This window comes from Prunus dulcis, chromosome 5 (assembly GCF_902201215.1).
Source record: "Prunus dulcis chromosome 5, ALMONDv2, whole genome shotgun sequence".
NCBI lineage: Eukaryota > Viridiplantae > Streptophyta > Magnoliopsida > Rosales > Rosaceae > Prunus > Prunus dulcis.
This window is the reverse complement of record NC_047654.1, coordinates 17,202,352-17,214,694: the sequence shown is the minus strand read 5'-3', so window position 1 is coordinate 17,214,694 and position 12,343 is coordinate 17,202,352. Positions and strand designations below refer to the sequence as shown.

Here is a 12,343-nt window from a genome sequence, read left to right as displayed (position 1 = left end):
GTAACTGGTATTTTCTGAAATGTTTTTAATGAATTAAGTTTTGGGTAATTATTTATTGAATTGTGAACCTGCATGTCTTGAGCATTATTTTTACATGGTGGGGTTATTATATTGTTTTAACTGCAATTTGGTTTTTGTCCACTCACATATTTTCTGTTTTGCGCCCCCCAGCCAGTAGTCGCTCCAGGAAGCGTGCAAGTGGGGTACGAAGTTCGATCTGTGCATCTTTCTAGTTAGGAACTGAGTAATTTCTTCTACTCAACTGTACTTGTAATCTAAATTCAATAGATGCTCTGTATCGCCCTGATAGATTTTACTTGTGAGGCCGGAGGCCACTTTAGTGACTTGTAAAATTGTGAAAGCATGCTGTTGGTTGGGATTTTTAATTACTGTGTGCTACAGGTGAAGTAAATTTTGTTGGGATTGCTTAGTTTACAGGGGAGACTCTGCCAAATTTTTGGTAGGAAGTCTCGAGTTTTAATTTAGTGGGCCCGGCATCGGGATGATGTCGGAACAAAGACGGGGTCCGCTCCGGTTTCCGGGAAATTCCAGGGCGGGTCCTGTCAATTTTATGAAAAATTAATAACAGAAAACCCAGTAAAGCTAGTCGGCTATACTAATTTTTTTTCCAATGAAAAAAGCGATTATAGCCGAGCGGCTATACTATTTATTAAAACAAAAAAGAGGACGCCCAGCGCTTAGGCGTGCACCTGTCAAAATAAGTATAGCCGCACGGCTATACTAGTTTCATGAAAATTAATAAGACCGAGTATAGCCGTACGGCGATACTATTTATTAAAAAAACCGGGTATAGCCTATCGGTGGTGCTATTTAAATATACATATATATATATATATTTATTTATTTATTAAAAAAGACTGCCCTAGCTGATCCCGTGACAAGAAAAGATAAGAAAAAAACCCTCAGCAATAATCTTATCCATTTATGGGCAAATTACAGAAGGAAAAAAACAAGAAAACACCATTTGCTAGATATAAAAGAAAAGAAAAGAACATGTAGTGAAAATAGCATATAGCATAGCAGCAACATGTTTGTTGTTTTGGACGAAGTAGCAGCAACATGTTAGGTGATGAGTTATTGTCATCATCAGACACGGTTATTGTTGAAGTTGTTTGGAAGCGAGGGCGGGGGAGGAGGAGGAGGAGGTGGAGGATCGGGAGCAGGAAGTCTCATGCCTGGTTGTTGGTTTGCAAGTGGTGATTTTGGACGAAATGGAGGTGGTCGCCGTTCTCTCAGTTCCCTATTAATTATAATAACATTCTTATCATCTGCAACTGCAAGCAATGCAATGCAACACTAATGAGTTAATATATAGAATCAGATATATGCACCAAATTAAATTAAATGAGAAATATTGACAGATACCTGCTGCTGCTGCTGTGACCAGACCTAGCTGCACGGTGAACATGGCAGCTGCAACTAGAAGAACAACCACCAGCGCAACATAATTAGAGACACCCATTTTTTCTCCTAGCTAGCTACACCAGATGATATTCTCTACTCTCTCACCCTTCCCATGCTTTTACTTATTAGGTAGGCTAGGCTGGTATTATATATATACAAATACAGATGTAGAGTGCAGTCAAATTTATCGGGGTGCGGTGTTGATTGATAAAAATAAAACAAAACCAAGTTGATCCTTATTGAATTGATTTTCACACTTAATGACAAAAGTTTTAATTCAGCAAACGTTGACTGATGTGTCTTGAGGAATCTGAAACATGTGTCTTGTCAATTTCTGTTCACAAGGTTCTCATATTCATCATACATGTGACAAAATATATAGCTCACCAGATTTCTTACTGTTAACTTATAAGTTGTTAACAATATACATACACCAAAGGGAAAGATGAAAGATGGGTGATGGAGCTGTCTGTGTAGCTCATACCATGTAAAAACTAGGTGAAGAAACCAAAGTGACAATTGTGAATATGCAGATGCAGGATGTTCAAAAGGCAGATTGGTTAAAGTAGATAAAAAGTATTTAAATTGCAGGCAGGAACTAATAATTATAGCCACCTGACCTGCATGCCAATGCCGTGCACAACATGTTAAGTGTCTTGGCTTTATATGTTGTCATCTCACCAACACCATTCAAAATATGAGAGTCCTAACCGGTACTCATAAATGCTTAGACAATATTGCTTGCTATATATCCTTCCTTTTTACAGCAAAATACAATAGAAAACTGCACATCATGTAAACCCGTTTACAGGAAATGCAGACTTAACAACTCTGTTTTCAAATTTATCAGACAATAACCTCATACATAGTACATACACACACACCCTTAAATTAACTGCTGTAGAAATTGACTATATGAGCACTTGTACTAGTCCAACTACTCTTACTTAAACTCCCAAATCCATCCCTCAATTTTTCAGGGACGCTAAAAATTACCATGAAAGACTTTTTTTTTTCTTTCTGCAATTTACAACTAGAGAAAGAAGGCACAATGTTCCAAATTCGTCTAATTATATTTGAAAGGCTGAAAATCTTATCAGCTGCCTCACCACATCATTCAATCATGTATCATGATGAAAGAGCTTTTGTGCTATACACGGTGTACGGACATTCTCTTTTCTAATGTAGGCTCAAGTTGAGGTACATAACATTTTACATACATTATTGCTTTCTGAAGAGATTTCATGTTTTCACCTACAAAAAGCATGTTCTGTACACGTCTTGCTATATTGTCCCATCACGAATTCCAGAAATATAAAAATCAAAACAAGAACTTGATAATATTTGAACTTATTTCCAAATTACACAAGCACATGAATAAAAATCAAATTGTTGTTCAACTTAATTGTAAGAACTTTATTAGTCAACCTTAGTTGCTGTCTGTCAAGCGAACAACTGTGAAACGTTAGTCTTCTGATATAAGTGAACATTACCATTATTCAATTGCATAACACCACCAGCAAACCAAAGCATCATCCCAACATAAGTATTTCTCAACCTTTTCAACAGCACTACCGATGATGCAACCTTCATTCGCAGTTTTGGGGTCACTCTGAGTTTCCAAAACTTGGGACGTTTCCCTTCTGCCATTGAAACCCTTGCATTTTCCTCATTGCTAACCACACTTCTTAGTCTTCGATATCGTCTTCTCCTCCTGTACCTCTTCAAACTTCCACAGAATCCGGTAAATGTCTGCATATTTTTCTGAGAGATGGAATCGTGGAGAGAGCTACATGCCAAGGCGATATATTTAGTATGTTAATGAAGATGCAGATGAAGGTGCAGCTATTTATTCAAAGGGAAATAAGGTAAGAGGCTTAAATTGAAGGAATTTATGATAGCAGGCAGTGCAGCAACTGTTATTATGTAAATGGGATAGCTTTTCCTGTTGCCACCAATCACCAATTAACAGCCAACGGTTCCTGAAAGTTAGGTTGGGGGTTCAGACATTAACTAAGACGGGCCCCGCCATTTAATGTTTCATATTTGTTTTCTTTGACTTGAGATTTCTCCTTTTAGTGTCTCTCCTAATAGTCAATAACCTCAGCTGTTAAAAGACCAACAGGTTTAGAAAGAGTACATCGATCTCAAAGTTATATTGCAACAGCAGCCTGATAATGAAACTTGGAAAGCAAGACATTGAAAAAATTTCATTGAATAAAGAATGAAGTTGGGAGCTACAGTCATCAAATGAAGTTCTGCATCGCGTATACAAAGTATCTTCCTTAAGTAAGTTATTATTTCTATTTGATATATACAACTGCAAAATCAGTATCTTCTCCCAGTTTCCATTTCTTCCAGTAATTGGTGGGGTGGTGGACTGGTATCTTGTGGAGTGAAATCTGGACTGTCCATATCTGTTCTCCGCATACGAAGAGAATTAGCCCTTGTGGCCGGGGACATGGACAGGCCACCATTCCTCTCTGCAGCCAGCATGGAAAAATATGCATGAGGTGCCCACCCTGCAAGTTCAAGATTAAGAATCCAAAGGTTATATATAAATAGTAGATAGGGGATAAATGACAGATTATTTCATAAAGATTTTAAGCATTCTTCTGTCTAAAAATTTACCGCTTGAAAGAAAATTCAACAAAATGAGAGAGACAGACAGCAGATTAATTTGTACAATGCCATGTTCTTGATTTCAAACTGATTTTATCTTAATAACCCTATGCATTTCTGCATCCCAAGGTCCTCACTCAAGTTTCTTTTCTTAACTTTAGGTATCAAAGTTAAAAAGCCAACAAGGGTCTAAGCTGCTGCGGAAAGTTTCAATAATTTCAATTCTCTCTGAAGTCCTTATACAATACTTGCCACACAACTATATCAACAACAACCATAAGGTCTATCTTCTAAGGAAGAAAACACAAAAGTACAGGCATACACACTAGATTAGCATTTGCTATCCATGAATGAATGAAACATGAACTAGATATCCGACAGGAGAGAAAAGAGGAAATAATTAAGACAGCAGACGCACCATCGTGCTGGTTTGGAAGAGGGAAGGACTGCAAGTAACAAATTGAAGCTATGGTAATTCCTGCACTTAAACAAATTCAAGGCCCCAATATACGGATTACTATCTGTTTTCTAAACCAAGTTTTATAGTGGAAGGAAATGGAAATTTAATCATGCATTTAGTAGCAAACCTATAAGACCTCCAGCAAAGACGTCTTGCCAATGATGCCAGTAGTCATCCACACGAGAGATTCCCACAAGAGCAGCGCAGAGTAACGGAAGAAATGCAATGCAGAGCTTTGCAGAATGGCCCCTACGATCAAACACTTTAATTTTCCCTGACAAATACCATGCAAGGAAACCAAGACCTGCAAATGAAACTGCATAATAACAAGTACAAACCCAATTATGTAGAGTCTTTTTCAACAGCATAACCTTAGAAATACCAACAAACAGAACAAGGATGATTTGATACAAACAACCAACATTATGCTTCCACATTATACATGTTCCAGTACAAAATAAACTGAAAATACTCAAATAGCAGTTTTCTGTAAGATTGAGAAAACAGGAATATGAATGCAAAATGTGCCTACATAATATTCTGGAAGGCCTCATAAAATGGTTACTCATAGCAGCAATAGACCTCAAAAAACTATGCGTTTAACTATCAAGATAAGAGCATGGATATCTTTCTATTCTGAATTAGTAAGGCAACAAGAGCAATAATCTGAATTAACTTTCTCACTTACCGGAAGTATGCCCACTAGGAAAGCTTTTATGTCCTTCCTTGATAACTTTCTTATCTCCATTACACATAGCATTGCCACTGACAGGATCAAATTCCTTTAGATTCCATTGAAAAGTTAGTAATCAGCATAATGCAAGAACAAGCCCTTAATGGATAGAAAAAAGAAAGTTGTCACCTACACCTATTCCATCAGGGAAACACCGCCAGAAGAAGTTTGGACGGGGGCGACCAACAGCATCTTTGATTGAATCGGTTATAACAAGAGTTATAAGAACAGAATAGAAAAGACCTAAGTTGCAAATGTAACCATTAGCCCACAAAACAAAAAAACTGGTATAGTGGAAGCCTAAAAGGACACAGAAAATACCCAATATGGCATGGTGTAAATCATAAACATCCTTTCTGCAAAAATAGTACAGGAGAAAGATGACAAGAGGCAAGATTACTGCGTAAATCTGACACAGGAATTCAAGATATAGTCAAGTATTAGCTTTTCTTTTTCTCCTGGAAGACAGATACAAATGCAAAACTAGAAAACTTAAAGTGTTCACTGATATTATCTGTAAGGTACAAGGATAAGAGATTATCAGAATCTTTTTTGGTCAACAGATTGTGAGAATCAGATACATACTGGAACAGCCCATAAAGGTATGGTATCCTTATGAAAAGGGTATTTCAGATCAGTCATCATTTCCTCGCCAACAAAACGGTGAAAAGGCTCTATAACATTCAAAGTTATATCAACCGCCGCAAGAAGCAGAAGAATTAACCAATCATATTTGTGCACTTTAGCCACTTCGACTCCATGAGATTTTAATGTGTGAGATCCCAACTGAAAGTCTGGCATCTTCTTTCGAACTGAAGTGCAAAACCAAATTGAAATGATCTTTTAAAAAGGAGAATATAACTGCCAATTTGAACCGAAGAACAGGTACAATAATATTGAAGAATCAAATGTCATTAGCTTAACCGTTTTCTTTCTCCCAGATGTAAGTGCCCTTTTCTCTTTTTTTTGTTGGATCCAGAGGTAAGTGCCCTGAAAATTGAAACTTGAAAAAAAACTAAAGAAAATGCGCTGAGATGTGCATCGGCAAAAATATTCACATCAGAAAACACTGCATTTGCATCATGATATTCTCATAAGATAAACATTAGTGCCACTAGAATTTGACACATTAAGCATGATAACAACAGGAAATAATTTCCAAGCTTATTATCAGGACAATGATCATTGACATGATGCCAATCTCTTTTTTTGGCAGAAATATGATGCTTGAGGTAGTTTCCATGATACTGGTATCACGAAAAAATCTGATTAAAGTTTTACAATAACAACTTGTGGTTCAATTGAAAATGCCAGTTACCATTCTTAATCGTCAATAAACATGAACCTACATCGTTACAAACCCAAGTATATGTTACATATTGAAGAGCTGTCTGGCACAAACATCAATGGGAAACAACACAATTCTTGAAGACATGCACGGACCATAAAAGGTAATTCTATGATACAGCCTAAGATATAGAAAGATGGTCATACCTATTCATGCTGAAAAAGATATAACATATTTTCCTAAGAACATTGTCCTATATACATGGGAGAGAGAGAGAGAGAGAGAGAGAGAGAGAGAGGTCACCGTTGATGGAGAACTCTGAAGAACAAAAGCTCCCCGAGCTTCGGGCTCCCGTATCAATGGCCGAATCAAACAGAAAGAGAAAGAGGGACCCCGTGGTGTGCTTGTGAACCTCTGAAATTAAAAGGGTATGTTACGTGCGATTAATTGTCCAACACAACAACTAAAGGAACGTTAGGCCCAATTGTGAGGCAAGTCATGCACACACACACACGCAATTTTGCAGAAATAGATGGGGAATGCAACTATGTTATTCTCTGCCCTAAAAAAACTACGTTATACTAATTACATTTTGGTATATCAATAACGTTATTATTTTTAGAAAGAGGAAAAGTACATAGGCAGAGAGGTATCTCCTCACTCACTCCTCAGACTTCAGTCCCCATCCTTCTCCCTTCGTTTTAATTTCATTTGCTACAAGATATTGTTGAATATGCATTAAGAAAATGGCAAATGTATTGTTTATGTATGTTAGTTTTGCATGGAAGATTTATTTTAATTATTTGTTCTTCTTGGGAGATGCCTGAGATTAATCAAATTCCAAAACCATCAAGTTGATCAGGTCATCCATATACCCCATTACTTGCTTGTAACCCAACTCATGTCCAGCTTGTATACAGTAATCTATTCTTTCAATTCAAGTACCATGAAGAGGCATTATATATATATATATATAGAGAGAGAGAGAGAGAGAGAGAGAGAGAGAGAGAGAGTGAGATTGAGGCTGGAGCAACATAAAATCCTTAGGCAAACTAACTCACATTCTTGTACTAGATTTGCTTAAAACATTATAATATAAAGTTTTGACAGTAAATGTACACTGGAAAGGGCCTCTGGTTCTGTAACCCAATACATGGATGCATAATAAAGACATTGGACAATGGACACTGCTGAAAACAATTTTTCATATTAGCAGAGGGGATGGATGTGTAAAGGACAAAATGACCAATTCAAGAATATTATTACTACTCAAAGTGAATCTAGCTAGTGATCTATAAGATCTATCAAATTTTGTTTCATATTTTCTGTTGTTACAAATCATTCAGATTTAATATTGTCCACACCACACCACACTACAGACCACAGCACATTGTTCTCCTACATTTGCTCTCTTGTGTTCTGTTATTGCGTTACAGCCCCCCTCGAATCTGAAGGAGAAGCAAAAGGGCAAATCATTTTAAAGTGAGAGGGCTTGCTTTCATCATCATGCATGCACCATCAAAACCAAAAAAAGAATTATAGATCCATTTTCACAGCGTTATAACTTAGAAGAACACGCACAAGTTCCTATGGATGTCCATGTGAGATTGGTCCAATTCTCTGTAAAGTTCATGTGCATCAGTGCATGGGCGACGCGTCAAGAATCCCACTCTCACCACGTATGCATATAGCAGCGGCATATACAGGTGGTTTTTCTTTTTCTCTTGTTTTTTGTTTTGGAATTGGAGCTCATCTAATTTAAATTTGACTTCTCTTACACAGATAAAAACCTATTTGCATAGATTAATCCCGTGAGTGATGCATAATTAAAGGTCCATTTTTCTTTGAAAATTTTCTTTATTGGATTGGCAATGAAAAAGTAAAACAGAGTGTGTCCATGGGACAAATTAGTCTATGAAGATTAATTACATGACACCTGTCATCTACTCATCCATAATCCATTGATGCATGTAACCTAATCAAGCTTAAAATTGGAAGCTGTTCTATTCTCATTGAATCAAATACTCAAAGGTGTGAAAATAAAATAGCAGTCTCGATCTCTTGAACTACAAGAGTTCAAGAGATTTAATGAACTGCTGGATGTTACATCTAATTGTGAGTGACCACAACCTCTTGGACCCCTGAATAAAATAGACAGAGAAGCAGTCATAGATAGGCATAGAATAGAAGCACAAACTCTCTCCGCCTTTTCAATCTAAAGTCAAAATACTTTCAAAGCAGAACAAAATCCCTCAGAACTTCCATTTGCATATTTAACCCAAAATCTCTCTCTCTCTCTCTCTCTCTCTCTCTCTCTCCATTACACATAGCATTGCCATAGAAGACCACAGGCAGCAAGCAGCAATGGATCCACCACCTCTCCCACCTCTTCCCACCACAATCACCACCACAGCCATGGCAGCCACCAGCATGCAACCCAACTACCCTGACTCAGTTGACTCGTCCCCAAGGTCTCGAAATGTCGACGCATGGGATGAGCCTCTCCCCCAAATCCCAGGCGCCAAGCTTCGCCTCATGTGCAGCTATGGCGGCCACATCATCCCCCGCCCGCACGACAAGTCGCTCTGCTACGTCGGCGGCGAAACCCGCATTGTACTAACCGAACGCAGCTCCTCACTCTCCGCCCTCTGCTCCCGCCTCTCCCGGACCCTCCTCCATGGCCGGCCTTTCTCTCTCAAGTACCAGCTACCAAGCGAAGACCTTGACTCACTCATCTCAGTCACCACCGACGAAGATCTCGACAACATGATCGAAGAATACGACCGCACGGCTTCCACCTCTCCTTTGAAGCCTTCGCGGCTCCGATTGTTTCTCTTCCTTGCCAAGCCTGAAACTGCTGCATCCATGGGGGCTTTGCTTGATGATGCAAAGTCCGAGTCTTGGTTCGTCGATGCGCTTAATGGGTCGGGTCTTATTCCCAGAAATCTCTCGGACTCGGCCACCATGGATTGCTTGTTGACTGGGAGTGAGAATTCTTGTAACGATTTGGAGGCTGAAGGTGACTTCTTTGGTGACAACAACAAACAGGGCATTAATGATGTGATGAAGAATGTTAATAATGTAGTACATGATGTGCATTCGATCAATCAAGAGTCACCCTTTGTGGAGAATAGTAGTTCGTCTTTTGGGTCGTCTACTTCATCGCCTTGCTTGTCTAATTTGCCTTCGATTCGGGTTCGTATGGATGACAATGGGGCTAGAGTGATGCAGAATGGTCACAAGGCTATTGGGATAGAGGAACAGTTTGCTCAAATGAGTACTGGTTTTGCTGCTGCTGCACCATCATTGGCTGCTAATTCTGGGGCTTTGCCCCCATCTGGTGCTCAGATGATGAAGGCTATGCCTGTTTCTGGAGAAAATGTGAACAGGGTCATCTCATCAGATGATGAGAGATCATCGGATCAGAGTGTGCCAGTTGGGTTTCGTAAGCCTCCTCTGCCATTACCTTTGCAGCCTTTGCAAGTTAATAAGGCTGGTGGTGGTGGTGGAGGAGGTTATAGTTTGCCTTCACCCGATTCAGTTGCAAGGTACGTACTTCTCTCTTTTTATCAGATATTTGTTTTAGGTAAAGATAATAGCTTCTATTTCAAAGTAAATGCCGTGGCACACACACAGATGGATTCTATGTATTCTTAAGCTGAAACAGGCCAATTTAATCTTGCTACTTTTGTTCAATGAGTATGAAGAGATGTGCTTCTCTACTTTTAGGTGTAGGGGTTGATGAGAGATTTTACTTTAACAGAGAAAAGTTAGGAGCCAACCAGTTTTCTAATTTTTGTTTTTAGAATTTGGAAATAATAGTTGGGTAAATGGTTATATGGTTTGTCCCAATTGTCCAGTGATAGTAGTATTGCATCTGCAAACTCGCTCTCCAAACCAATGTACTACCAAGAGCAGATCCAAGTTGCATCTAGGGAAAACACCAGAGGTCCTGTTAGTCCAAATACAAACAGCGATGCTTCCGATCTGGGTTCCCAAAGCCAAGTTCAACAAGTTCAGGATTCAGGGTACACCATGCCTCCACAATCTGATCAACAACAGCAGCAGCAGCAGCAACAACAACAACAACAGCAGCAGCAGCAGCAACAACAACAGCAGCAACAGCAGCAGCAGCAACAACAACAATTTGTCCATGCCAACACTCATTATATGCACCACCCTGCCACAGGTCAAGTGCCAATGCAATCTTACTACACGATGTATGCTCCACCACCACAGCAACAGCTTCATCACCAGCTTGATCATCAGCAGTATCCAGTCTATTTGATGCCTGTTGGCCAGTCACAACCATACAACATGCCTTTGCAACCTAACATGGCTGATACGACTGCTGTGGCCTCAAGCCGCTTAACATCCCAAAATCCTGCCTCCGCTGTTTACAAGGATAGTATTCCACCCATTTATCCCACAAAGACAACTTCACCTACTATGCCTGAAATGTCTGCAAGTGTTTATAAAACGATTGTTCCACAAACTCCGTCATTAGTCCAAGTTCCTTCTAACCAATATCAGCAGCAATATGTGGGTTTCTCCCAAATGCATCATCATCCTTCTCAGTCCATTGCTGTAGCGTCCTCTGCAACCGCTAGTTATGCTTATGAATATGCAAATCCTTCACATGAACAAGTGTTCTACACCCAGCATCCACCTGCCCCATTGCCTCCTCAATATCAAAGTATGACTCCAGCAGCGGCAGCAGCAGCTGTAGCATTATCAGATGATTCGAAACAGCAGCTACCTACATACTCAGCAGCAGATCAAAACCACACAACCATAAGTCACTAGGCAAGACAAAAAACATTTTGGTGGTATAAAGTTGGAAGTTTTTAATTTCATAATAGTTTTCTCTTCTTTAATTGATGGTTATATTATAGACATTGCTTCGATGCATAGGATTTTATAATAAGGGAATATATTTTCTTCTTCTGTCTTCTTTATGGTTCATGGATTAGAAGTTCTGCCTTATTTTGTATGAATCTGTGTCAGTCATATTGAATAAAGATATGATTATAGCTGTGGGAAAATGAGATTCATGTTAGTGACAACTTGTAGAAAGTACTTCGCTCTAGTGATTTCACTAGGTATTTCCTAAAACGTGCCATGTTAACTGCCCTTGCAATTGGCAAAAAAGATGGTCACTTTTGGGGCTTTCTTTGTAATTGAAAGAAATAGAAACTAAACAGCTGCTATTGGATGCAGAACAGAACAGGTAGATATATGGAAGTGGTGGATCGAGTCACGTGGTCTCCGGCATGGACGCCAGATATCTACAAATCTTTGGCATATATATGATACATCTGCGTCTGGCCATGCAATTTTATATATTAGCAAAACGTTTCTTGATCTTGCCCTTCTCTGGCTGCAGGACTAACGCAAGCAGGTTGTAATGCTGGGGCTGGCATCGTAAAGAACATAAACCTTCAGATATTTTATAAGCATCTTGTGGAATCTATCAACATGCATGATGCATGATGCATGATGCATGTCCAGTCCAATATTGAGATTCTTAACCTCCTTTACTAAAAAACCAGATGCAGACAGAGCTAGCTCAATGTCCGTAAAGTCAGTACCAACCAATATAACTGAAGTTTAATTTGATCATGTAAGGTCACTATTTGATAATATAATGTATACGACATGGATACCAAAAGTAATAATATGCATGCTACTAGTACTATGCTTGCTTAGCTGTACATGATAATGTGGAAAGGTCACAAACCTCCATTATTTTTATTTGCACGTTCTGTAGATGGTATGGTATGGGAGAAGGGAGGGATAGTTTTCCGTTTTCTGG

General features: G+C 39.0%; 3 protein-coding genes across 4 annotated transcripts; 1 reads left to right on the top strand and 2 right to left on the bottom strand.

Moving 5' to 3' along the window:
• Nucleotides 1–926: 926 nt before the first annotated feature.
• Nucleotides 927–1,526, bottom strand: LOC117628808 (branchpoint-bridging protein-like). Its single transcript, XM_034361333.1, has 2 exons — nt 1,387–1,526; nt 927–1,295 (listed from the first exon to the last, which is right to left on the bottom strand). The coding sequence occupies exons 1-2, from the start codon at nt 1,481–1,483 to the stop codon at nt 1,108–1,110; spliced, it is 285 nt and encodes a 94-aa protein (XP_034217224.1). The 5' UTR covers nt 1,484–1,526; the 3' UTR covers nt 927–1,107.
• A 2,098-nt stretch (nt 1,527–3,624) lies between these two features.
• On the bottom strand, nt 3,625–6,948 carry LOC117628035 (lipid phosphate phosphatase 2-like). Of its 2 annotated transcripts, XM_034360387.1 has the most exons (9): nt 6,832–6,948; nt 6,165–6,230; nt 5,826–6,052; nt 5,562–5,649; nt 5,374–5,483; nt 5,196–5,289; nt 4,635–4,823; nt 4,466–4,525; nt 3,625–3,947 (listed from the first exon to the last, which is right to left on the bottom strand). In XM_034360387.1, the coding sequence occupies exons 3-9, from the start codon at nt 6,039–6,041 to the stop codon at nt 3,754–3,756; spliced, it is 951 nt and encodes a 316-aa protein (XP_034216278.1). In that variant the 5' UTR covers nt 6,042–6,052; nt 6,165–6,230; nt 6,832–6,948; the 3' UTR covers nt 3,625–3,753. The 2 variants fall into 2 exon arrangements, with proteins under 2 accessions (XP_034216278.1, XP_034216279.1); XM_034360388.1 differs by lacking the exon at nt 6,165–6,230.
• A 1,724-nt stretch (nt 6,949–8,672) lies between these two features.
• LOC117629293 (probable serine/threonine-protein kinase yakA) lies at nt 8,673–12,226 on the top strand. The gene is made up of 2 exons (XM_034361836.1): nt 8,673–10,076; nt 10,389–12,226. Exons 1-2 carry the CDS (start codon nt 8,893–8,895, stop codon nt 11,332–11,334), a joined length of 2,130 nt encoding a protein of 709 aa, XP_034217727.1. The 5' UTR covers nt 8,673–8,892; the 3' UTR covers nt 11,335–12,226.
• The last annotated feature ends 117 nt before the right edge of the window (nt 12,227–12,343 follow it).

What these genes read in the sequence shown, in the direction of transcription:
- LOC117628808 (XM_034361333.1), bottom strand. Translation starts at nt 1,483, where the DNA reads ATGGGTGTCTCTAATTATGTTGCGCTGGTGGTTGTTCTTCTAGTTGCA. An exon ending in GGTCACAGCAGCAGCAGCAG is followed by an intron (nt 1,296 to 1,386) that starts GTATCTGTCAAT and finishes CATTGCTTGCAG; the next exon opens with TTGCAGATGATAAGAATGTT.
- LOC117628035 (XM_034360387.1), bottom strand. Translation starts at nt 6,041, where the DNA reads ATGCCAGACTTTCAGTTGGGATCTCACACATTAAAATCTCATGGAGTC. An exon ending in GTTTCCCTGATGGAATAGGT is followed by an intron (nt 5,290 to 5,373) that starts GTAGGTGACAAC and finishes TGGAATCTAAAG; the next exon opens with GAATTTGATCCTGTCAGTGG. An exon ending in CTTTGCTGGAGGTCTTATAG is followed by an intron (nt 4,526 to 4,634) that starts GTTTGCTACTAA and finishes GTTTAAGTGCAG; the next exon opens with GAATTACCATAGCTTCAATT.
- LOC117629293 (XM_034361836.1), top strand. Translation starts at nt 8,893, where the DNA reads ATGGATCCACCACCTCTCCCACCTCTTCCCACCACAATCACCACCACA. An exon ending in TCACCCGATTCAGTTGCAAG is followed by an intron (nt 10,077 to 10,388) that starts GTACGTACTTCT and finishes CCAATTGTCCAG; the next exon opens with TGATAGTAGTATTGCATCTG.